Genomic DNA, 21,744 nt, shown 5'->3' on the forward strand with positions numbered 1-21,744 from the left:
GCACAGGGCAGCGCTCAGCATCCCCAGCGTGGGGTGCTGCGGGGGTGACACCCCCAGCAGAGCATCTCATCCCACTGCTCCTCACCTCGCCTTCTCATCCAAGAAGGTGTATGGCTTTTGGGGGACGCCCTGCCGCAGCGCAGTGCTGTCCTTTGCCCCCGGGGTCCCACTCTCAGCCGGGGGCTCCTTGGAGGATGGGGCAGTGACGGGGGGCTCCTGCGGGGAGGACGACGTGGGGGGCATGGAGACGAAGGAGGTGACCATGTAGGGGGGCATCTTCCGCGCAGGTGCAGCATTGGGGGTGGGAGATAGCGTGGGGGCTGAGCCGGGGGTGGTTGACACTGGGGAAACAGGGGAGAACTTGGAAGGGGATGGAGACCGAGGTGGGGGGGATGTGTCCGTGGGGGGCACAGGGGAGCCCCGGGCGGGGGTGTCTGTGGGGGGCGAGGTGACAGTCCGAGGCGGGGTGAACATCAGCTCCGGGGGCACGCAGATGGTGATGTCAGGCGGGAGCTCGGGGTCCGGCCGTGGCCCCTCCTCGTGGGGCACAGGGGGCTGGAGGACCCCGGGGGGGGCGTCCGCCTCCACCGCCCCATCTGCCTTCTGCACCACTCCCTTCTGCTTGCGGGGTGGCGTGGTGGGGGTGGCTCCCATAGCCGGTGGCTCCAGCTGCCCCACGGGTGTCTGGGTTGACCGGCTGGAAGCCACCTTCTCGGGGATGGGGACGGGGATAGGGACAGCGATGTCCTTGGCTGAGGCAGCTCGGGCATCTGCAAGGAGCAAAGGGAGGTATGAGCCAGGCGTGGGTAAGCCAGGAACGGGGTGCAAGCAGCACCCTGTTCCCCAAACCCCTGGAGTGAAGATCCCCTGGGACTCGAGGACCCCCAGAGCATCCCAGAGGGCTCAGCCCCACAGCTGGCCCCACGGCTGCCCCACACCCCATGGGACAGGGCTCGCTCACCTGCGGCATCGAGGTGCACCTTCCCCGAGGGGGTGCTGTAGGGCCCCTGCCCGGCCTTGTTGACGCAGGCCACCCGAAACCTGGCGGTGCTCCTGGGGGGCAGCTCCGTCACGTTGAAGTAGCAGTCGGCAATGCCGGTGCTGACGATCTTCCACTCGTGCTCTCCTGCCGGCACAGGGGCAAGGTGAGATGAGGGCAGACCGCGGGCAGGGGGCAGCCCTCCATCCCCCACCCAGGACCCTGCCAAGCCCCAGGGGACAGCAAGGACATTGGGAACTTTTGTCCTGGCTTGGTGTCCCTGTGTGAGCCCATCTTTCTGGATGCAGCTCCTGGGGAATGGGAGGCAGCCCCACGTACCATCCAGCCTGCGCTCCAGCGTGTAGGTGCAGGGGGCTTTGCTCTCCGCAGGCTTCCACAGCACCAGCACCGTGTTCTTGTACTTCTGGGGGATCTCCGGTGTGCCCGGCCGCCCGGGCAGCCCTGCGAGGGGACAGACATCTGGGTGGGCTGGGTGCTCAGCCAGGGGCAGGGCAGAGCTGCTGCAGGGTGAGGACAGCACAAGTGGGCTTGGACATGCTGGAGGTGCCCGGGTAAAACCAGCCTGTCCCCCCTCAGAAGTTCCAGTCTCTTGCAGATGTGGAGATCGAGTGACCTGCTCCAACCGGTCCCCAGCCCCGGGGTGCATGCCTGGCACATGCTCTCCCCCCGTGGGACAGCACCTCTGTCCCCTGAGGTCCCTCCCTCGCATCCTTACGTGCCACAGCTAGCGTGCAGGAGCTGATGGCCGTGCCCAGGGCGTTGGCGGCTGCACACTCGTACAGCCCCGCATCCTTCCTGGACACCTTGGTGATGGTGAGCATCTGCCGGCCGTCCTTGCAGGAGACGACGTTCAGTGCACTGTCCGGCTGCAGGGACCTCTTGTCTGTGGGGGGGGAGCAGAGGTGAGGGATGCTACAGTGCCTGCCCTGGCGCTCACCCACCGAGGCAGCACAGGCAGCCCCCCACCTTTCATCCAGATGATCCTGGGGGTCGGGCTGCCGGCGGGCAGGCAGCAGAGGGTCAGCGCCTCGCCCTCCAGCAGCACCTGGTCCTTCAGCTTGATGTGGAAAACAGGGGGGAAATCTGGAAAGCAGAGCGGGGGTCAGGCTGGGGCAGCGACGGGCACTTGCCACCCTGTCCCGGGGCTGCACCTACCCGACTCACTGGGCGCGTGTGGCCGGCCGGCAGCAGGTCCCTCCTCCCGCAGCAGGCTGGAGGGTATGCTGGGCTGGGAGGCCACCTTCTCCTTCTTGCTCCGCGAGAGACCCCAACGCTCCCAGCGGGACCGCTTCTGGCTCTCACCCCCACCTGCGGGCACCCGGGGCAGCTGAGAGCGGGGCCAAGCCAGGGTGGCTGAGCCCGCTGCACCCAGGGCGGCTGGGCCACGGGGTGCCAGTGGAACCCCCCCTTGCCGCTCACCTTTGGTGGAGACGGAGGAGCGGGTGCTTCCCTCTGAGCGCAGGGACTCAGAGGAGGGTGCAGGCACTGGCGGAGGCCCTGGCCGCAGGCTCTCCCCCTCGGAGCTGGCACGGCGGAGCTCCCCGGGCCCCTCGCCCTCCGGCCGCTCGTCCGACAGGCTGCGCAGCCGGGCAGAGACCCGCTCCATCGTGGCACTGATCTTCCTCCGCACGGCCACCACTGGCGAATCGCTCTCCCCACCACCCACTGGCTCCGACTTGAGGCTCTCCGAGTCCCTCCGCTCCTTGGAGCCACCCAGGGCCAGGCTCCAGGAGAAGCGGCGGCCGCTGGTTGGGGTCTCACTGCCTCCATCCTGCCCCCTGCTCTTCTTCCTCTCGGCAGGCGGGGTCCGCTTGAGGAGCACGGACATCCTCCGGAGGAAGCCCCTGTCCTTTTCAACCTCGTGCAGGTCCTGCACCGACATGGACTTGGCTGCCAGCCCGGTGGGCCGGTCCCTGCGCAGCTCCAAGGGCACACCAGCCGGTGTGGGACGGTAGATGCCCTCGTCGGTGGCTGGGGGGCCAGCCAGGTGCCGGTCCTCAGAGCGGGAGCGGGTGAGGAGCTTCAGCCCCCGGCTGAGCGATGACTCCCGGCCCCGCTTGAACTTGGCCTCGAAGACCTCCTCCGAGTCGATGTCCTGGATGAGCAGGGAGCTGGAGGAGCCATCGGGTTTCGCCTCCCTCCTCGATGCCGGTGCTGGTGCTGGTGCTGCTGGGGGAGGCTCAGTGGGGGTGGCCGGCGGGGACCGGGGGGCTTCCTCGGTGGCTGGCTCCCCGCCTCGCACAGCTCCCATGGCTTGCATGACCTTGGCGTAGGAAGACGTTTTGGGGGCTTGGGTGCTGGGAGCCAGGGGCTGTGGTGTGGTGGGTGCTCCCATCCTGGCAGCCCCCTCCCCGCTGGCTCCAGCGGCCTTGGTGGGCGTCTTTTCCTCCTGCCCCCCAGCTGTGGGCTTCTTCCCCATGGTGGTGGCGGCCATGCTGGCCCCGGGCTGGCTGCGCTCCTCAGGGATGCGCCTGCTCCCCAGGGCAGCCCTGGCAGCGGGAGCTCGGGGGACAGCGGTCTCCACCACGGAGGGTGTCGGCGGGCCGGGGGCGTCTGGTGGTACTGGAGGCCGGGCATCAGAGAGGGCCGAGAGTGATGGGGATTCCTTGAGCCGCTGGGCCTCCAGGTGGGCCACCGGGATCTCCAGGGGCGCGCCAGAGCGGCGGTGCCGGACAACGGGCTCGGCGTCCCCGTGGCTGAAGGAGCTGCTCTTCTGCAGCCGGTGCTCAGTGGGGAGGAGGCGCGGTGAGGTGGCCTCGCTGGAGGCTGCCCGCACCAGCCGTGGCACTGCTGGCACCGGTGGCTCCAACCGGGTCGGCCGCGGGACCTTCTTGTCAGGACCGACCCCCAGGGTCTCCAGGAGGGGACCCCGCAGGCCGCTGACCTTGCCGTCCCCGGGGCCGCCCCGCAGCAGCCGCTGGCGCATCAGCTCCAGGCGCTGGGTGTGATCGTCCTCCCCCCAGGTCCCCTTCCGCCGCGGCAGCTCCATGGAGGCCGCCTTGGCCAGGGCCCGGCGGGGGTCCCGGCCCACCTCAGCCCCCTCCTCGGTCCCCGGGGGCTGGTGGAGCAGCAGGGCACTGTCAGCCGAGCCGCCCCTCTTCAGCTCTCCCCGCCGGGCGCTCCCCGGGGACTCCAGGCTGGACCCCTTCCTCATGGCTTTGCGGGGGTACTCCGGCCGCCTCTGGGCTTCGGGGGCTTCTTCATCGGAGGAGCCAGGTGCCTCTGCCTCCACGCATGGCCGCCGTGGCCCGGTGCCCCTTGGCCGCTTTCCCAGGGCCACCCCGGGCTTCCCCATACCCTGACTCTGCCACTCCATGGCGGAGACGTCCCCCGGCGTGACCGCCTCCAACCGCGGCCCCTCAGGTGTCCCCATGGCCTCGTCATCTGTGGGGATCTCATTGAGCGACATGCGGGAGCCGGAGAACTCCACCTGGTGCGGCATGGGGATGAAGGGCAGCTCGTCCAGGTCGTCCGAGTCCGAGGAGGATGACAGTGCCGGCGACTCCTTGAGGTGCCGGGGCACGGCGATGGAGAGGTGGTTGGACGTGTCCTCCAGCAGCTCCGGGATCGGCCGCAGCACCATGTTGCACTTGTAGCTGATCTGCGAGCGCTGCAGCCGGCGGAGAGGGCTGGATCAGGCCCACGCAGGCTGCATGGCATCATCCTACCCAGTGCACATCACCCCATCCTGCCCAGGGCATGTCACCCCATCCTGCCCAGCACACAGCTCCGCCCGCCCCCCTCCTGCCCCAGCTCCTGCCTTCACCTGCCATTTCCGACGGGAGAGGAAGAGCTTTAGGTGGTCGGTGCTGATGACCTTCCCCTTGGCCAGCGTCTGCAGGGCGAGGGGACAGCGGTGTCCCACGGAGCCTACAGCAGGCTCAGGAGAACCCCGCTGCCGTCAGGCGCTGGGTCCCTGTCCAGGCTCACCTTGAACCAGGGATGCTCCAGGGTCTGCTCCGCATTGGGTCTCCTGTGAACCAACACCGCTGGGTGAGAACTACCTGGGCTGGGGGGCTTTGGCCAGCCCGTGGAAGGGCAGGAGGGTCTGGCTGCCCGTGCTGCACCCCGGCAGGGCTGTGCAGCCAGCCTGCCCTCGGGGACCCCGATGCACGGGGGTCCCCACCCTCCCTTGAGCACAAGGCTCATGCCAGAGGGGTGGGGGCTGGGGACCCCGTGGCACTCACAGCCTGTCATTGACCAGCACTTTGATGACAAAGCCCTTGGCTTCCCGGGTGAGCCCCTGGAACATCCTCTCCTCGAAGGCCACGTTGTAGTTGCGGATGTTCATCAACGTCGTCTTGTCGTTCTCCCCCACGAAGGGGGAGATCCCCGTCAGGCTGCCAAGGAGGGGACACTGTCATCGGGCCAGGGGGCATGGGGAACAGCATGGCAAGTACGGGGGACTGAGGACAGGACCCCTGACCCCAGCCCGGGTGCCACAGGGAGGGCAGAGGCAGGAGCAGCCAGGGAGTAGGCTGAGTCTGCAAGGAGCGATGTGCATGGCCGCAGCCCCAGAACTGCAACGGCAAGGGGGCAGGAAGGGGGTCCCTCCCATGAGGGCCCAGCGGGGCACTTACCAGAGGTAGGCGATGACCCCCACGGGCCTGCAGAGGGAAGAGCGCGGTTACTGTACAGCACGAGCCCTCCGGGGTGCCCCGTCCCTCCCGGCATCGTGGGGAGCCCACAGTCCGCCCCACGGCTGCCCTTACCAGATGTCGGTGACGCTGGAGACGGGGCTCTGGTTGACGATCTCGGGGCCCACGAATTCGGGGGTGCCATACTTGCAGTACTGCGGCTCCTCGGGGGTCAGCTCCTGTGCATTGCCGAAGTCGCAGATCCGGACCTGCTCGCTGCTCGAATCCGCCATCAGGAGGTTTTCTGGCTACAGGACAGCGCGGGGCGGAGGGGAGCTTGGCAGGAGGCAGGGGCTCCCCGCAGGGAAGGGATGTCCCCCATCAGCAGGACCGAGCCCCCCGCAGCGCGGCAGGAGCCCGTCCATGTGGGCATGGGGCAGGAGGGAGCGGGAGAGCCCCGCACTCACTTTGATGTCCAGGTGCAGGACGCTGTGCTGGTGCAGGTAGCAGATCCCCTCCAGGACCTGCCGCATGTAGGACCGGACCTGCGAGAGAGCAGAGGGAGGGTGGGCACCCCGAGTATGGCCCTGGGCAGAGGAGGGCATGGGCTGTAGCCCCCTTTGTAGCCTGATACAATAAGTGTTGCACGTCCCTGGGTTGGGATAGACCCCGGTGTCCCCAGGCTCCCTCCCTCCCCCATCACTTTGCTCCCCAAGGTTCACCCACCTCGGACTCGCACACCGAGGGCTTCCTCGCCATCCTGTCCAGCAGCTCTTCCTTGGCGCAGCTGGGTCCCGGTCAAGGAGCACAGAAACTCCATGCCCCCGCCGTGCCCTGCACCCTCCTAGGCACCCAGCTCCTCTGCACCCGCTCTGCCCACCCATCCCCTGCAAAAGCCTCCCCTCATCCCCCAGGCCGCCTGCTCCCAGAGCAGTGCCCAGAGGATACAGCTCCATGACCATGATGACGGCATTCTTCTTCTCAAAGGCGTCGTGGAAGAAGACGATGCGCTCATGGTCCAGCTGCGAGAGGATGTGCAGCTCCCGGCGTGCCGACTGCTTGGCCTTGGTCCTCCCAGGGACGAACTTGGCGGCAAAGTCCAGCCGGCTGCTCTTCTCCGTCACCCTCCGCAGGTAGGAGAAAGCCCCTCTGCAACGCAGCAATGGGGGCAAGGGGGGATGAGAAGGTGGGGGAGCAGGAGACCTCCCCTTCCCCGAGCAGCTGGGGCAGGCACCCGCTCTGCAAGGAGCTGCCCACAGCCCCGGCAGTCCTCCAGGACCACCCATGGAGAGACCTCAGGCCTGGCATTGCTCCGGCTGCCCCAGCTCCCCACCCCGAGCCAGCACCGGGGCATCCAACGATGGCCGAGAGCAGCCCCAGCACATCAGGATTTGGCGTACCACGGAGCTCAGTCCTGAGGGACAGAGCCCCGGGGTGCAGCCTGGCTCCAGCACCCCTGTCCCTGTGGTGCCCAGGCTGCCCTGTTGCCCACCATCCCGGTGGCCCCATACCTCCCAATCTCCTCGTGCACGTCGTAGTAGTCAGTCAGGCGTCGCGCCTTGTGCAGTGCCTCCTCCTCCATGGCGGCATCGGCAGGGGGCTGGGCTGGGGGAAGGAAAGGCGCTGGCGGGGGGCAAGCCGGGCACCCAGGCTCTGCCCTGCTGGGCCAGGGGGCTGGCTGGCCGTACCTGCCCGCACCACCAGCTCTGCCTTGCAGGAGACCTCCCCGGCCAGGTTCTTGGCCGTGCAGGTGTAGACGCCGCTGTCGGGTTCGGTGGCGCCCAGCACCACCAGCGAGCACTCGTTGTCCTCGTACACGAAGCTCAGGTGGCTGCTCTCCTCCAGCAGCTCCCCGTCCTGGGGGTGGCAGGGGCATCAGGGGGGTCCCATCCCGTCCCTGACCAGCTCCCGCCACCCTTTCCCGATGGATGGGGCATGGGGTGCATCCTGCATCACCGGGGGTGAACGCAGCCCCAAAGCCCCAACACAGTGACCCAGGTGAGGCAGTGGAGAGTGTGGGTCTGGGGGGCCTGTGGGTCAGGAAGGGAGTGGGGGGTCCCAGCCCACCTTGTACCACATGATGTCCGGCAGCGGCTTCCCCTCCACCACCACAGCAAAGCGCGGCGTCTCCCCTTCCTGGGCATCGATGTCCTCCATGATGGACTCAAAGCGTGGTGCCTCTGCCAAGAGACGGGGCATGGGGCACCACGGGGCAGTGCCACCCCCATGCCACTGGCACGGGGTGTATGGCTGTGGGGCACTGCGAGGAGGTGCCAGCCCACAGTACAGGGGCATGGAGCACCATGGGGCAGCACCACCCCAATGCACACGGGAGCGCGATGCTACGGGGCAGGCCACCATTGGTGTGGGGCACCGTGGGGCAGTGCCACTCATGGCACATGGGCATGGGGCACTGTGGGGTTGCATCTCCCCATTATATATGGATGTGGGGTACTGTAGGGCAGTGCCACCCGTGACACCTCTGTGGGGCATTGTGGAGGTGTCCCCCACAGCTCTTGGCCATAGGGCGCTGTGGGCAGTGCCACCCCATTATACACAGGTATGGGACACCCTGCAGCAGTGCCACCCATGGCACATGGCTGAGGGACACCATGGGGCAGTGCCACCCCATGCACATAGTCACGGGGCACGTGGGACACTTCTACCCAAGTCAGATATGGGTACAGGACACTGGGCAGCAGTACCAACACGTGGCTCAGGGGTTTTCAGCCCCATGGGGCATTGACACCCTATAGAGCAGCATTCCCATGGCACAGGAGAATCGAGCACTGAGGGCCAGTGCTATGCTATGCGGCAGTGCCCCCATGGCACATGGGTATGGGGCACTGTGGAGCAGTGCCACCCTGCAGGGCAATGTCCCCTCCCTCCCCATGGCACACAGGCTTGGAGCACCGTAGGGCAATGCCACCCCCCGGCAGAGGGGCACAGCCCCCCAGCGCGGGGGCACCTACCTGCGAGGCGGAGGCGGAGGGTGCAGCGGGCAGTGCCGTGGCGGTTGCTCACCTCGCAGGCCAGCGGCCCCGCGGCCCCCCGGCCCACGTGAAGCAGCCGCAGGCAGTGTTGGTCGTCGTCCGGCATCGTCACCTCGCACATGCCCTCCTGCTCCCCCAGCACCTGCCCGCCCCTGCGGGCACACCAGCTGCCACATCACAGCCCCACAGGCAGCCCCAGACCCACTGCCCCATCCATAGCTCCCACCCCACAGCCCCATGGCCACCTCCTGACCCGCAGACAGCCCCGGCCCCAGCTCCCACCCTGCAGCCCCCACAAACAGCTCAGACCCCATTGCTAGCTCTGCCTCCTGAACGGCTCTCAACCCTTAGCACCCCACAGACAGCACCCCCCCCCCAAAAAAAGGCCCCCTCATGCAGCTCTGCACAGCCCTGGACATCACCCTTGGGTGCACGCCCAGCCCAGCCCCAGGGAAGGACCCCCCACCCGCCACGGGCTGCACGAGGAGCTGGTGCAGGAGCCCCTCTTTGTGCATGGGGCAGGCAACGGGCACAGCACCACGTCCTACCTCTTCCAGGTGACGGTGGCCTCCACGTGGTTGATGGTGATGGTAATGGAGGCTGGCTGACCCTCCACCACGTACAACACATCTGGCTTGTCCAGGATGACTGGGGCCTCTTCCAGGTAGGGACCTGCGACAGGCATCATCAACACCACCTCCGGACCCCATGCTGCCCAGCCCTGGCCATCTTACCACCCCACCGGGGACAGAAGCCCCTCCACCCCAGCCACCTGTCCCCTCCCCACTGCCCCTCTCACCCCGGTCCAGGAGCTGCACGGGCCCCACAGGCGGGGAGGGCTTGCTGTTGGTCTTGGGGGTGGCGGTGATGACACGGAAGAGGTACTGGGCACCCTTGGTCAGCCCATGCACCGTGTAAGTGGTGTCCCGCACGCCGGCCACCAGCACCAGCCACTGCGTCGTGCCCAGCACTTGCATTTGCACCAGGTAGGTCACCGACTTGGGGTCTGCAGGGGGAGAGGGTCGGTGCAGAGCCCCCGGCATTGGGCTGGCCCACGCACTCCATCACAGCATTGCCCACGCCCTGCCCAGCCCCTGCCCAGCCCTGGCCCCCTCACCTATGGCAGTGTCCAGCCACTTGGGCTTGTTCCAGGTCAGCGTGATGGCTCTGCCGGTCACCGAGGCCACAGTGGGGGGCCCGTCCGGGGGGGTCGGCACCACGTCTGCGTGTGGAGGTGGGCAGGGGTGTGAGCACAGCCACTGCCACAGCTCCTCGGGGCATCTGCCTTACGCCCCGGGAGACATGGGCTGGAGGAGAGGGACGGCGCCAGCCACCCTCACTGGTTCCCTGGCGGGGGCTGCCAGCAAGTCCCATGTGGGACCTGGGGGTCCAGGGATGGGTCCTGACCCCGCAAGGTGAGGACTGCACAGCTGACCCTGCTTTTAGATTGGATTAGAGATCTCCTGAGGTCCCCTCCAGCCTGAACTGCCCTGTGATCCTGTCACCCTAGGACCTCGCTACAAGGCCACCAACCCCAAGCCCCAGGGCACAGCCTGGCAGGGTGGCAGCAAGTGGCTGCACATCCCCGGTGCTGCCACTTACCGGTGACGTAGAGGTGTGCGTAGCACGTGGCCTTCCCCACTTTGTTGGCAATGACGCTTTTATAGACACCAGCATGCGCGTGGCTGACGGCCGTGAATACCAGGCGATGGACATCCTTATCTGAGGGGGAACGGGGGACACGGGTAAGACCCCGCCAGCCATGTGCGTAGAGCTCCCCTCCCTGCCTCATGGGGCATGAAGGTCTGGGGGGTGATGCCTCCTCCCGGGGTGTTCCCCCTTTCCTCTGCCCCGGGTGGAGGGACCCCAAGGGGGCAGGGAGGGCAGCAGGGAGCCCTACACTGCATCATCTTGCGGTCATCAGTGCTGTCGATGCGGGAGCCGTTGTGGAACCAGGTGATGGAGGGGTAGGGCAGCCCGGCCACTTGGCACTCCAGCACAGCCTCCTTCGACTCCACCACGTCCAGGTTGTGCAGCGGCTTCAGGAAATCGGGCATGGTGAAGCACTCTGCCTCCGTCTCCGCCTGCTCCGGCTCCTCCGGGATGGATGGCATCTTCTCCAGCTTGGAGCTGCAAGAGCCCACACACGCTTACAGCGGGAGCACAGTGACCCCAGCCCAGCCCCAACTCCAGGCTTTGCACAAGCCCATTGTCCCCCAAATCCCAGGGGGGAGCAAGCAGGGGGGATGCAGATCCCGGAGACCCCCAACTCTTACCTCTGGGAGGCAGCAGACGGCCGCGGCTCCTCCACGTAGAGCTCGGCAGAGCACTCCACATGGCCGTGGGCATTCCTGGCAGTCACCGCATACTGCCCCTCGTCCTCGCTGCCCACGTGCACGATGACCAGTGAGTGCAGCCCCCTGTCCCGCTGAATCCGCATGTTCTCCCCCTCCTGCACCGGCTGGCCTGCACAGAGTCACACACCAGCATCAGCATCAGCACCCCTCCTGGGCTGGGCACGAGTCCTTGGGTGCAGCCCTCAAGGGGATGGGGAGAGGTCTCCCTGCAGGGCCCTGGTCAAGCTCTCTGGGCTTGGGGGTTACCAAAATGGGTCCAGGTGACCGTCGGAGGGGGAGTCCCACTGATCATGCAGTCGAAACGCGCCGTTCGCCCTTCCACCACGTCCACGTCCTCCAGCTTGCGGGTGAAGAGCGGCTGCACGGAGGGCTGCACCGTCAGCCGGGCGCTGCAGGTCAGCTCGTCTGCAAGGAGAGTGGGTAGGGATGAGCCCTGCACGGCCTGCGTGTGTGCAGGGCAGGAGGCAGCCTGCGACCCCCCCGGCTACAGCCCCAGCAGCCGACGTGGTTGTAGCCAACGTTGGGGCTGAGCCCGGGTGTGCTGGGTGCCAGGCTCCATCCCTGCACGGGGCAGGGGGAGCACAAGTGTGTGCAAGGTCCCAGTGCCCAGGGCTGGGGCTCTGCTGGCGGCAGGGTGCCTCTTTCCTCCCCTCACAGCAGCACAGATGGCAGCAGCAAGGTGGGGCCAGAGGATGCCCTGTCCCCCCGTAGCACAGGGGATCACAGCTGGCCTAGCCCCCTGGGGACAGGGCAGTGATGCTGAAGCAGGCAGCGCCAGCACATGCAGCACCCAGGGGCAGCATGGGGATAGGCGCAGGCTGGGTGCTCCAGGTGAGAGGCTTTGCAGCTGGGACCACTTTGCAACGATGGTGTCGTCACCCACCCATTGACACCATGCTCAGGCACAGCCTCACCTCCCTGCCCCCAAAACTGCTGCTGCCCTCAAATCCCCGCAGCCATACAGCCTCCTCCATGGAGGGACGCACGGGCACCAGCTGCAGGGTGCTGGGAAGGCCGCTGCCGCCTGCACTCACCACAGCCTGGGTTACTGCCGAGGGGCTGCCCAGACGGGCTGGGGAATGGGAAAGGGACCCTTGTCCCTGCGCCGCTGCGGGGGACAGAGGCTGTGTGCAGCATGCACAGGCACAGGGGGATGTTGGAGCCATGGGACAGATGCCAGGTCCTGCTGCTCTTCCTCAGCTGCCACCAGTGATGGTTTGGTGGGAGAGGCTGGGTGGCCCTGACCCCCTGCCCGTTGCCCCTGCCACCTCCCAGGCCAGCAGAGAGGTCGGTACCAGAGCCAGGTGCCCGGAGGCTCTGGAGCCAGGGGACAGGGAGACCTGGGCTCCAGGGCTGCATCCAGCTGGTGCAGCCACTGTGCAAATGCATCTCCCTACATTTCTGGGGCTGCAGGCACGCCAGCGGAGGAGCTGAGTGGGATGGGACGGGGCTGCAGGGCTCAGGGTACTGTAGCCCCGGGACTGATGCACACCAGGTTTCCCAGCCGGGGAAAGCTCCCAGCTCCTGGGGCAGCAACCACTCCCTGTCCCCGTGGCCCCCACCTCCAGCACTCACAGTGACATCCCGGGGGGACCAGAGCCCCAAACCCATGGGCAGGGGGGGACTGTCCGTCCCCAGCACCTCGTTATGGCCAAGCCCCGAGCGAGACCCCCCCCGGGGAGCTGCGTGACCGCCTCTTACCTTTGGCGGTGCTGAGCTTGCAGGTGTAGATCCCGCTGTCGTCCTCATGCACAGAGGTGAGCAGCAGCTTGCACTTGCGCCCGTCAAAATGCATCTTGCATTTGAGCAGGGCGGGCTGGAGCAGCCGGCCCCGGGATAGCCAGTCCACGTCCATGTCTGGAGGGCCAGCCACCAGGCACTCAAAGAGTGCCAGCTCCCCCGCCCCGACCACCACGTCCTGCAGGGGAACCACGATGGCCAGGGACTGGCACTCGGGGCGAGCTGCCCGGGAAGGGGGGAGAGAGAGAAAGAAAGAGAGACGCGTCTCAGCAACTGAAAAGCAACCATGAGAGGTGGCGGGGATGGAGAGGGGGAACGTGCGGGGAAAGGGGGGCATGCGGGGAGGGGGCCCGGTGCGGCGGGCAGGGAGTGCAGCAGGGAAGGGCAGGAGGGGGTCGAGATGTGGAAAGCAGAGCTGAGCCAGGGAGGGGGCCGGGGGTGAGGGGAGGTGTCCGTGCCAGGAACACACCACACAGCGCTTTACCAAACAGATTTTATTAGAACTACAAAAAAAAAGGGTCACGGCCTCGCAGCCCACCCTCCCACCAAGCCCCCTCCCCGGGGAGAAGAGACCCAGAGCCAGAGGGTTCTTGGGCGGACCCCGAGCCCTGGGGCTGCGAGGGACATCTCGCGGTGGCCCGGACAGTACCTGGGTGGCCGCCACGAAGCCAAAGGGGCCAATGCTCTCCCTCCCGCCCTGCAGCTGGGGCAGGGTGCTCCCCCATGGGGGTCCCCGGGGTCTCCTATCCCCCACGCTCCAAGGTGACCATTGCAGAGCTGCCACCACACCGCAGCCCCTTCCCTACAGCCCCGGCCGGCACGGCAGCGACCGTGGGCTCAGCTCCCTGCTCCCCTTCCCTGGGCAGCAAGGAGAGGAGCAGCAGGACACGCAGACAGGGACAAACGGGCGGAGCAAGAGACAAGACAGCATCATACGGCCGCCCTGGCCCGGCTGAGGGGGTGCCTGGTGCTCCCCGCTGCTCCCCCCGCCCTGCCTTGGTTATGCCTCCCCCAGCTATCCGGCGAGCCCCTGCCCGCAGTCGAGGGCCCGCGCATCCCCGCGGTGCGTCCAGGACGAGGCGGCGGATGGAGCAGAAGGTAATAACACAAGGTGAGGTCCACTGCCTAAGAGGTGTCCAACTAAGAGCCCCGTGGCCGCGGCTCTGAGAGATGCACCCCCTTATCGTACTCCCCCTGCGTACAGACAAAAACCGCAGTCAGCAAGCGGAAGGGTTAGTGCAGCAGCGACGGGGCCGGCACGCACGCACGCACGCATACACCAGCGCCGGCACGAGGGGTGTGAGTGTGCACCAAGGCGTGAAGCCACCCACCGAGCCCCCGGAGAGGGGCCGGGGCTTGGGCCGTCGCCCCTGCAGCCCAGCTCCTGCCGGCCGTGGGGCATGGGGCTGGCTCCCGCTCCCACCCCCGTGCCGCTGCGCTTTGCTGGAGGCTGGGAGCGGGATCCTAGCAGGGTACAAGCAGTGCAGCCAAGGCCGGGGCGGGATGGGTGCAGCCCAGGGGGCTCAGGCAGCCGTCAGCGGGGAGGGCTGGGGGGAGCAGGGCACACACAGCGAAGGACAAGAGGAGGGAGGCAGCATCACTCGTCCCCGCAGGCTCCTTCCCTGGCCTCGGGGGATGCCAGGCAGAGCCTGGCTATCAGTCCCAAGCCCCCCCACATTTGCACGTATATATTGGGGTCCTAGGAGGACCACAGCAGGGCTGGGGAGGGACGGCAAGGGAAGGGGGCTGGACAGCCCAGTCCCATGCATATGGGCTATTGCTGGAAACGGGTCAGGGGGACCTCTCCAGGCTGCCCTATGCCTGGCACACAGCTTGCAGGCTGCCTGGGACAGGGAGGGAGGGAGCTGTCAGCACGGCATGGTGGGGGGACATGTCCCCTGCAGGGCCACCAAGGGCAAAAGCCCTCCCTGCGCACGGGCAGCACCCAGCCCCAGCAGTGGGCACGTGGGGGGGCAGAGGGATGTGGGGTGAAGCTGGGCTGCGGGGAGCAGCAGGCTCTGGGTCCGGCCAGCGGGGGCCCTGGCACAGCTGGGCAGTGGGACCCAGGGCCATGGGGCCACACATCTGGACGGGGCAGCAGGGCAGCCCCAGGCACGCAGCTCCACTTTCCTGCTCCCAGCTTGCACCCACCTGCGCTGCGGCAGGGAAGGGCAGGGTGGCTCGCCCCCTTCTCCCACAGCACCGCCAAGGAGGGGTCTGCAGTGGCCCCTTCCCCACACAGCTCATGCAGGGCACTGGAGCCAGCTGGCCCCTTGGGGCCAGCGAGGACGCATTCGGGGAGCTTTACCTCTGACCTCCAGCTTGGCCTCACACTGCTTGGTGCCGTACTCATTGACGGCCTTGCAGGTGTAGAAGCCGGTGTCGGTGCGCTCCGCCGCCAGGATGTGCAGCGTGAAGAGCCCCCGTGCCCCCTCCACCTCCTCTGCGTGGTGCCGACGGCCGTACTTCACCGGCTGCCGGTTTCTCAGCCTGCTCGGGACATGGGCACAGCGGCATGGTCACGCCTGGCCCTGCATGCCCAGCCTGGCTGTCCCCAAAAGACCCCGCTCCTCCAAACCCAACCCTGCTCAGCATCAGAGCTCTGAGCTGGCCATCCCCAAATGGGGAGGTCACCATGCCTGTCCCCTCCTTCCCTGCCCAGCTGTGACCCAGCAAGCACCAGGACTCACCAGTATATGATGGGCTTGGGCTCCCCACGGACGCGGACGCTCATGCTGACATCCTGCCCCTCCAGCACCGACTGGTCCGACAGGGACACCTGGAGAAGCAGGGGTCAGAGAGCAGCGAGCACCCGCCTGCACCCAGGCCCATGCAACCCCACCTCTGCACCCAGGGCTATGTGTCACCCAGCATGACAGCAGCCCTGCAGTACCAGGGGAGCTGGTGGGGTGGAAGCTGCCCAGGTGCCAGGAGCACCCCAGATCAGGGGGCAGGAAGGCCTGATCCGGCACCTCCTGGCACCGGGGACCACCACTGGGCTGTGGTCATGGGCACTGCTCCCCCTCTGCCAGGGCCCGGGGGGGGTGTCGGCTCACCTCAAAGGTGGGTGCAGCCTTGAAGGTGCTCTCCGGAGAGCCGTGGGCAGCCCCATGCTCGGCTCTAGGTTGCAGCTTCATGGCCGGTCGGTGCTGGGGGGTGCCGGACTCGGGGAACTCTTCCAGGGGGCTCAGGTACTCCTCGTCCGAGGTGATGGGGCTGGCCTGGCCGAGAGGGGGTGCCAAGCTCCCATGCCGCTCCACGGCGGGGGGGGCTAGCAAAGGAGAGGCTGGGTAAGGAGCTGGCAGCAGTCAGAGCCGGGCAGGCGGGTCAGGACACCCCTCCCCACCACCCTGCACCCCAGGGGTGCCCGGGGACACCCATCCCAGGCCACATCCCAGCTCGGCAGCAGCCAGCAGCGAAGGGGTGCGGGGGCCGCGCAGGGGGAGGGGGTGAGAAGCACTCCACGGGACGATAAGGGGACGCGATATCCCGCAAGGCGACAGCAGGGCTCAAGTGGCTCTTGCGCAGCAGCCCGCGCTCCCATCCTTAAGCCGCCCGGATTCCCGGGATGGCTGCCCCTGCCCCGAGCCGGCGAGGGCTGAAGGTGACATTGGCAGCTGCGCTCCCCCGCCCGCCTGCCCGCTCCCCGGGGGACCGGGCCCGCCTGCGTGGGGAGCCCACCCGGGGGCCGGCTGTGCGAGGCGGGGAGCGGCGAGGGGTGCGGGCAGAGCCCGGCCGCCGCGCTGGGGGCGCTGGCCCCGCTCCAGCCCGGCTGCCGGAGCTCCCTCACCCCCCCTCCCCGGGGGAGGCGGGCGGGCTGCCCGGTGCAGGCCGAGAGCTGCGCCCCCCCCGCGCCCCCGCCGTGCCCGCGGGCAGCCCCGCGGCGGAGAGCCCACCCCCGGCTGCCCCCCGCGCGCCCTCCCGCATCCCCCCGCCGCCCCCCGCACTCACCGCGGGGCGCGGCCCCGGCAGCCCCCGCCCCGGGCCGAGCCGCGCCGCGCCGCACCGCACCGCCGAGCCGCCGCCGCCGCTACCGGGGCCCGTGCGGCGGTACCGGGCGCGCCTCCAGCCCCCGGCGCCGCCGGCCCGCTGAGCCCTCCCCGCCCCAGCGCCGCCCGGCCCCCGGGGCTGGGCCAGCAGCGCGGGGGAGGGCCCGCCGCGGGGCCGGGGGCTGCCGGGCCCCTTCCCGGCCCCCCGCCGCCCTGACCCGGGCCGGCCCTGCCCGGCCGCTGCTGCCCCTGGGCGTGCGGCCCCGCTGAGCCACGCAGCGGGTGGGGTTTTTTGGGTGCTTCCAGCCCCCCGGGCAGCTCTGAGGCTCTGCACGCTCCCCAGGGACGCTCTGGGGATGGGGAGCGCCGTGGGGCTGCGGCGGGGTGGGTGCCCCACGGCCAGCAGGGTGGAGGGCAGGCTGGCTACCCCCCCGGCTAGCAGCTTGGTGGGCAGGCTGGTGTCCCCACAGCTAATAGCTTGTGGGGCAGCGGTATCCCCATAGCTAGCAGGTTGGAGAGCAGAGGTAGCCCCACAATTTGCAGGGTGGAGAGCAGGCAGGGGTGTCCCCATGGTTTGCAGGCTGGAGGCAGGGGTATACCCCCACGGTTTGTGGGTTGAAGGGCAGGCTGGGGTATCCCCATGGCTAGCGGGGCAGGTGTGGGGGAGGCCAGACACTGGGCTACTTGCTGGGCACCTGGAGATGCTCACAGCCTGACCCCGCTCCCCCCCACGGCAGGATCCCTCCGTGCTTGCCGGGAGCACGTCAGCTGCTTTGGTTCAGACAGAGCCTTGTAGGGTAAGGAAGCCGGTTTCTTCCCAGTGACAGCAGCGGCCGAGCTGGCAGCCAGCCTGCCGCGGCGCTGGCCCTCCCACCGCCGGCCACGCTCCCACCGCCAGGCCGCCGGCACTCACCGGGCCGCACGCTGAGGATGGCACTGCAGCAGGTCGCTCCCACCTCGTTGGCCGCGGTGACGGTGTAGAGGCCAGCGTCGGCTACCCGGGCACTCCTGACCAGCAGGGTATGACGCTCGCCCTCCGCCTTGATGGGCCGCGTCGTGCTGCTCCGCAGCGGGACCCCGTCCTTCCTCCAGGACACTGCCGGCAGAGGCGAGGGTCACTCGTGGGCAGGAGAGCCCAAGCTCCCCCCGGGGCCTGTGCAGGGTCCCGGTGAGGCCAAGTGCTCCCTTGCCTGGCGTGGGGACCCCTTTGCCATGGGGAGCAGCCCCGGGTTCCCACGGCCTCTGACGGAGAGAGCCTGGCTCCTGCCGGATTCCTGGCATCCTCCTGCCCTCCAGTGGAGGCTGGAGGAGGGAATCGAGGCCGCTTCGCTTCTGCCCGGCCCCGGCGGCTGGCACCGGCTCTGGCTGCCCAGCTGTCCCTGCCCACGTCCTGGCTACAGCATGCCCGCAGCCCATCAGCCCTGCGTCGGGCGCTGGGGCTCTGCCCCCGGGATACCCAACAGCAGCCCAGAGCATCACCCGGCCCTGCCTGCACAGCGCTCTGCGGCCCCGCTCCCGCTCTCCCAACAGCCCAGACCAGCGCGGGGGAACGGCGGACACCCTGCCCGCACCCTGCCCAAGCACTTCTCTCCTGCCTGGGGAGAGGCAGGGTGAAAAGGGTGCTCCCGGGGCGGGCACATCACCTCCCTGAGACACCCAGCCTGGGGCAGTGTGTCCCACTCTGCACAGCTCGGGTAGGGACGGCTCAGCGGGTGGGACGCAGACATGCAGAGAGCCCCTCTGCCACGCTCGCACCCCCCGACCCCCCCAGCCCTGCGGTTGCTCACCTTCTGGCTGGGGGTTGGCTGTGACAATGCACTTGAGCAGCACCTCCGCCCCCACGGCCACCGCCATGTCCTGGATGGGGATCTCAAAGATGGGGGCTTCCAGGGGGTCTTCACCCGCTGAGACGTAGGAGTCGTCAGAGGACTCTGGACAGGGAGAGATGGACCCCGTGGCTGTCAGCGGGGTGAAGCAAGCGGGTCCTGTGCCATGCCAGGCTGCGTGCAGGCAGAGCAGGGGCCCCGCAGCCCTCTGCCCATCCCTGCCACCACATGCCCCTCACCCTCGCTGGGGCATTAGCAGGTCCCCAGGCCGTGCAGTAGAGGAAAGGGCCACATCAGGGGCCACTACAGCACAGTACCTGCAGCGGGACGAGGCAGGGGACCACGGGGCAGGGAGCGTACAGCCTGCTGTACATCCCCGTACAGCGTAAGGGATGAGGCGACAGCGGGATGTGGAAGGAGGAGGGTTGTACAGCCCATTGCAGCCGCCGCTCCGAGCTCCCCCCCGCCCCCCACGGGGTGCTGGCTGCTCTGCCCTGCCACATCGGCATCGGCCTCCCAGCTCCCTCCCCTCCCATGGCCCCAGCACATGGGCAAGAGTCCTGGGGCTGCGCCAGGAACCTCAGGCACATGGGCCTGACACCGCTCCGGCCAGAGCGGAGCCTGGAAGGAGCTCCCAGCCCGAATGCAGTCTGGTCTCACCTCTGCGTGCTGGGATGTGCCGGGCACCTCTCCCCTGGCCAAGCCACCGCAGCATCCCCTGGGGACGCTTGGGCTGCACGCCCTGCCCGGAGCACTGAGCACGGTCCAGCCGGGACAAGCTGCAATGGGTGCCCTGTGCCCCAGCGGGGCTGGGACCAGCCAGGGCTGGATGCCAGAGGTCAGCACCCTGCATCCTTCCCATGCCAGGCAGGAGGGACGGAGACATCAGCAAGTGTCATGACCTCAAGGCCCAGCAAACTGGTACCCAGGCTGGTCTGTCTTATGGGACTGGTTGGTGCCAACATCCTCAGCCTCCAGAGCTGTGTCCCCCCACCCCATCCCTGTGCTCTCTGGCACAGCCTGGGCTCCCCACGCCTCCCAGGGGCAGGCTGGAGGTCCCCCATCCCACTCAGGGGCTGGCTGGGCCAGCTCTGTGCCCGCAGGAGGGCAGAAAGCCCTGCCCCTACCTAGCTCCGGAGAGGTGGGCCTGGCTCGCCGCCCCTTCCCCTTGCTCCGCATGCTCCTGCCTTCTTGAGCCGTCCGGCCACTCTCTTTCTTCTCCGACACTTTCATCTGCCTTCTCTCCACCTCCCTGCCCACGCCATGCTGCCCTGCCCAGCTCCTCTCCAGGCGAGCCTCCTGCTCCATCCCTGGCTTCGCCCAGGGCAGGAACCGCACCTCCACGGGCGCCTCTGGCCGCCGGTACAGCCCGTGGGGCACGGCCAGCCGGGCGGCCAGGGCTTCGCTCACTGCCCCAGGGGCACGGGCTCCACTGGCGGGGCCCCCGTCCGGGCACGGGCTGCCTTCGGCGGGACCCGCCTGCGAAAGGGCTGCCCGTCCCTGTGGGGTGGCTTGCGCTAACGGCCACTGCTCCTTCTTCTTCACTTCCCCAGTGCCTTCTTGCTGCGGACCCTTCCTGGCGCCCGCATCCTCCGCCTCGTTGGGCTGACCAGCCACCACGCCACCCCGCGCCGGGGCTTTCCTGCCGCGCTGCCCCCCCAGCTCCAGGTCCCCATCAGGTCCCACCAGCGCCACGCTGGAAAGTGCCAGGTGCTGGATGACATGCGTGCTCTCCGCCGGCGGGAAGGTCTTCGGCAGCAGCACCTTGCGCCCACCGGCGCCCTGTGAGGAAGGGGTGCGGGGGGCACGGGGGGCGGTGGGCTCGCTGGCCGCCGGGGGCGAGGGGGCCGGGGGCAGCCCGGCTTTGCACAGCTCCTGGGAGCGCCGCAGCTGCTGCTTGGAGACCGTCCGCTTGATGCGGGTCAGCTCCTCTGCAAACTTGTGCTCGATGGCGTAGACACGGCCGGCGAACTTGCCCCGCTCGTCGAAGGATGCGGCTTTCTGCCGGAAGGCCAAACGCCGGCATGCTGCCGTGCTGCCTGACTCCCAACGGCCGCCTTCCCGCACGTCCTCCCGCGAGCCGCCCAGCGTGCTGGCACGGCGGGAGCTGGAGCCGGGCTGGTCGAAGGAACGCGTCTTGCGCAAGGGCAGGCAGGGGTGTGCGGGGAAGGGGCTGTCTGCCTGCTCCAGGCTCCTCCGCCGCTCCTCGAAGTACTGCAGTCTCTCGAAGATCTTGGAGCCGGCACGCACCAGCTTGGGGGATGCCCGGACGGAGATGCGGCCGGAGGCGTCGCTCATTGGTGTCGCGGGACGGGACTCTTGCGTGCTGCCCTGTGAGTACCCCGAGGACTTGGGCTTCTTGATCTTCTCCTCGTACTCCTCGGGGACGGTGTCCTGGTACTCTGCCGGCACCGAGGACTTCTTGCGGGGGGTCACAGGCGTGAAGGAGGGGACGCCAGGGCCACGGGCGGCAGGCTGGGACGCGGCGCCGGCGGGCGCCGGCAGGCACGGGCCGGCGCGGGGAGATGGCGAGCGGAGGATGGGTGGCTTGGCAGTCAGTGGCAGGGCAGCGGGGGACCTTGGGGGCTCAGCACCGGGCTTCGGAGAGACAGGGCCGCTGTGGGTGTCATCTCTCCGGTAGCCCCCCTGGGGGATGCTGCTGCAAGGGGAGAGACAGAGGAGCACGGTTCAGAGCCCACCCTCACCGCCTGGCTGCATCCCTGCTCCCAGCCCGCACCACGGTGCCCAATGGGGCACGGCAAGGGGGGCAGGGAGCCAGGGCAGCCCCAGGACCAGGGAGCCTCAAGGGGTCCCGGCAAGTGAATCCAGCCACCTGGAGACCACCAGGAGCCAGCTGGGTTGGATGAGAGCCCTGGGCTGCTGTGACACAGCGGTGTCCCCTTGCCCAGGGGTACCCCATGATGCTGGGATACCCAGCGAGTCCCCTCCCCAGGGCCGCCATGCAGACAGGACCGAGGGCCAGGGAGTGCCCCAGTTTGCCAGGGTGTCCTGGCGTGCTGGGGCAGCGTGGCACAGGCGAGCTCTTCCGCCAGGCGGAGGGGGTCCCCGAGGATACAAGCCCCCCTCCCCACACATGCTGCTGCAGGCACGTCCCCCCACCCCACTGCCCCCAGGGGGGCTCGGCGTTCGTGGTGCAGAAATCATAAGGTGGAGATGAGGTTCTGGTGGAAAAAGCAGCCTCGAACAAAAAAAGGGGTGGGATGGAGGCTGAAGGAGCAGGCCTGAGGGGATGGGCATCGCA

The 21,744-nt window shown here is 68.4% G+C and overlaps 1 protein-coding gene across 4 annotated transcripts in view; it reads right to left on the minus strand.

The window, feature by feature from the left end:
• SPEG (striated muscle enriched protein kinase) overlaps nt 1-21,744 on the minus strand; it is a 39,968-nt gene that overhangs the window by 2,959 nt on the left and 15,265 nt on the right. For all 4 annotated transcript variants that reach the window (XM_087731913.1, XM_087731914.1, XM_087731912.1 and 1 more), the window contains 33 exons: nt 19,610-21,141; nt 18,444-18,587; nt 17,570-17,752; nt 15,724-15,938; nt 15,358-15,446; nt 14,976-15,157; nt 12,629-12,889; nt 11,174-11,332; nt 10,847-11,036; nt 10,471-10,700; nt 10,173-10,292; nt 9,688-9,792; nt 9,370-9,576; nt 9,119-9,242; nt 8,550-8,722; nt 7,645-7,757; nt 7,266-7,434; nt 7,089-7,182; nt 6,526-6,726; nt 6,304-6,364; nt 6,045-6,122; nt 5,713-5,885; nt 5,581-5,607; nt 5,188-5,340; nt 4,931-4,973; nt 4,767-4,835; nt 2,420-4,610; nt 2,156-2,308; nt 1,967-2,083; nt 1,716-1,883; nt 1,319-1,441; nt 962-1,126; nt 86-770 (listed from right to left, as the gene is read on the minus strand). In XM_087731913.1, the coding sequence (XP_087588039.1) occupies nt 86-770; nt 962-1,126; nt 1,319-1,441; nt 1,716-1,883; nt 1,967-2,083; nt 2,156-2,308; nt 2,420-4,610; nt 4,767-4,835; nt 4,931-4,973; nt 5,188-5,340; nt 5,581-5,607; nt 5,713-5,885; nt 6,045-6,122; nt 6,304-6,364; nt 6,526-6,726; nt 7,089-7,182; nt 7,266-7,434; nt 7,645-7,757; nt 8,550-8,722; nt 9,119-9,242; nt 9,370-9,576; nt 9,688-9,792; nt 10,173-10,292; nt 10,471-10,700; nt 10,847-11,036; nt 11,174-11,332; nt 12,629-12,889; nt 14,976-15,157; nt 15,358-15,446; nt 15,724-15,938; nt 17,570-17,752; nt 18,444-18,587; nt 19,610-21,141 (8,697 nt within the window). The remainder of the gene's footprint in view (nt 1-85; nt 771-961; nt 1,127-1,318; nt 1,442-1,715; nt 1,884-1,966; nt 2,084-2,155; nt 2,309-2,419; nt 4,611-4,766; nt 4,836-4,930; nt 4,974-5,187; nt 5,341-5,580; nt 5,608-5,712; nt 5,886-6,044; nt 6,123-6,303; nt 6,365-6,525; nt 6,727-7,088; nt 7,183-7,265; nt 7,435-7,644; nt 7,758-8,549; nt 8,723-9,118; nt 9,243-9,369; nt 9,577-9,687; nt 9,793-10,172; nt 10,293-10,470; nt 10,701-10,846; nt 11,037-11,173; nt 11,333-12,628; nt 12,890-14,975; nt 15,158-15,357; nt 15,447-15,723; nt 15,939-17,569; nt 17,753-18,443; nt 18,588-19,609; nt 21,142-21,744) is intronic.

Source organism: Nipponia nippon, unplaced genomic scaffold (genome assembly GCF_047370975.1).
Source record: "Nipponia nippon isolate SJK-2023a ecotype South Korea unplaced genomic scaffold, ASM4737097v1 scaffold_5, whole genome shotgun sequence".
Lineage (NCBI taxonomy): Eukaryota > Metazoa > Chordata > Aves > Pelecaniformes > Threskiornithidae > Nipponia > Nipponia nippon.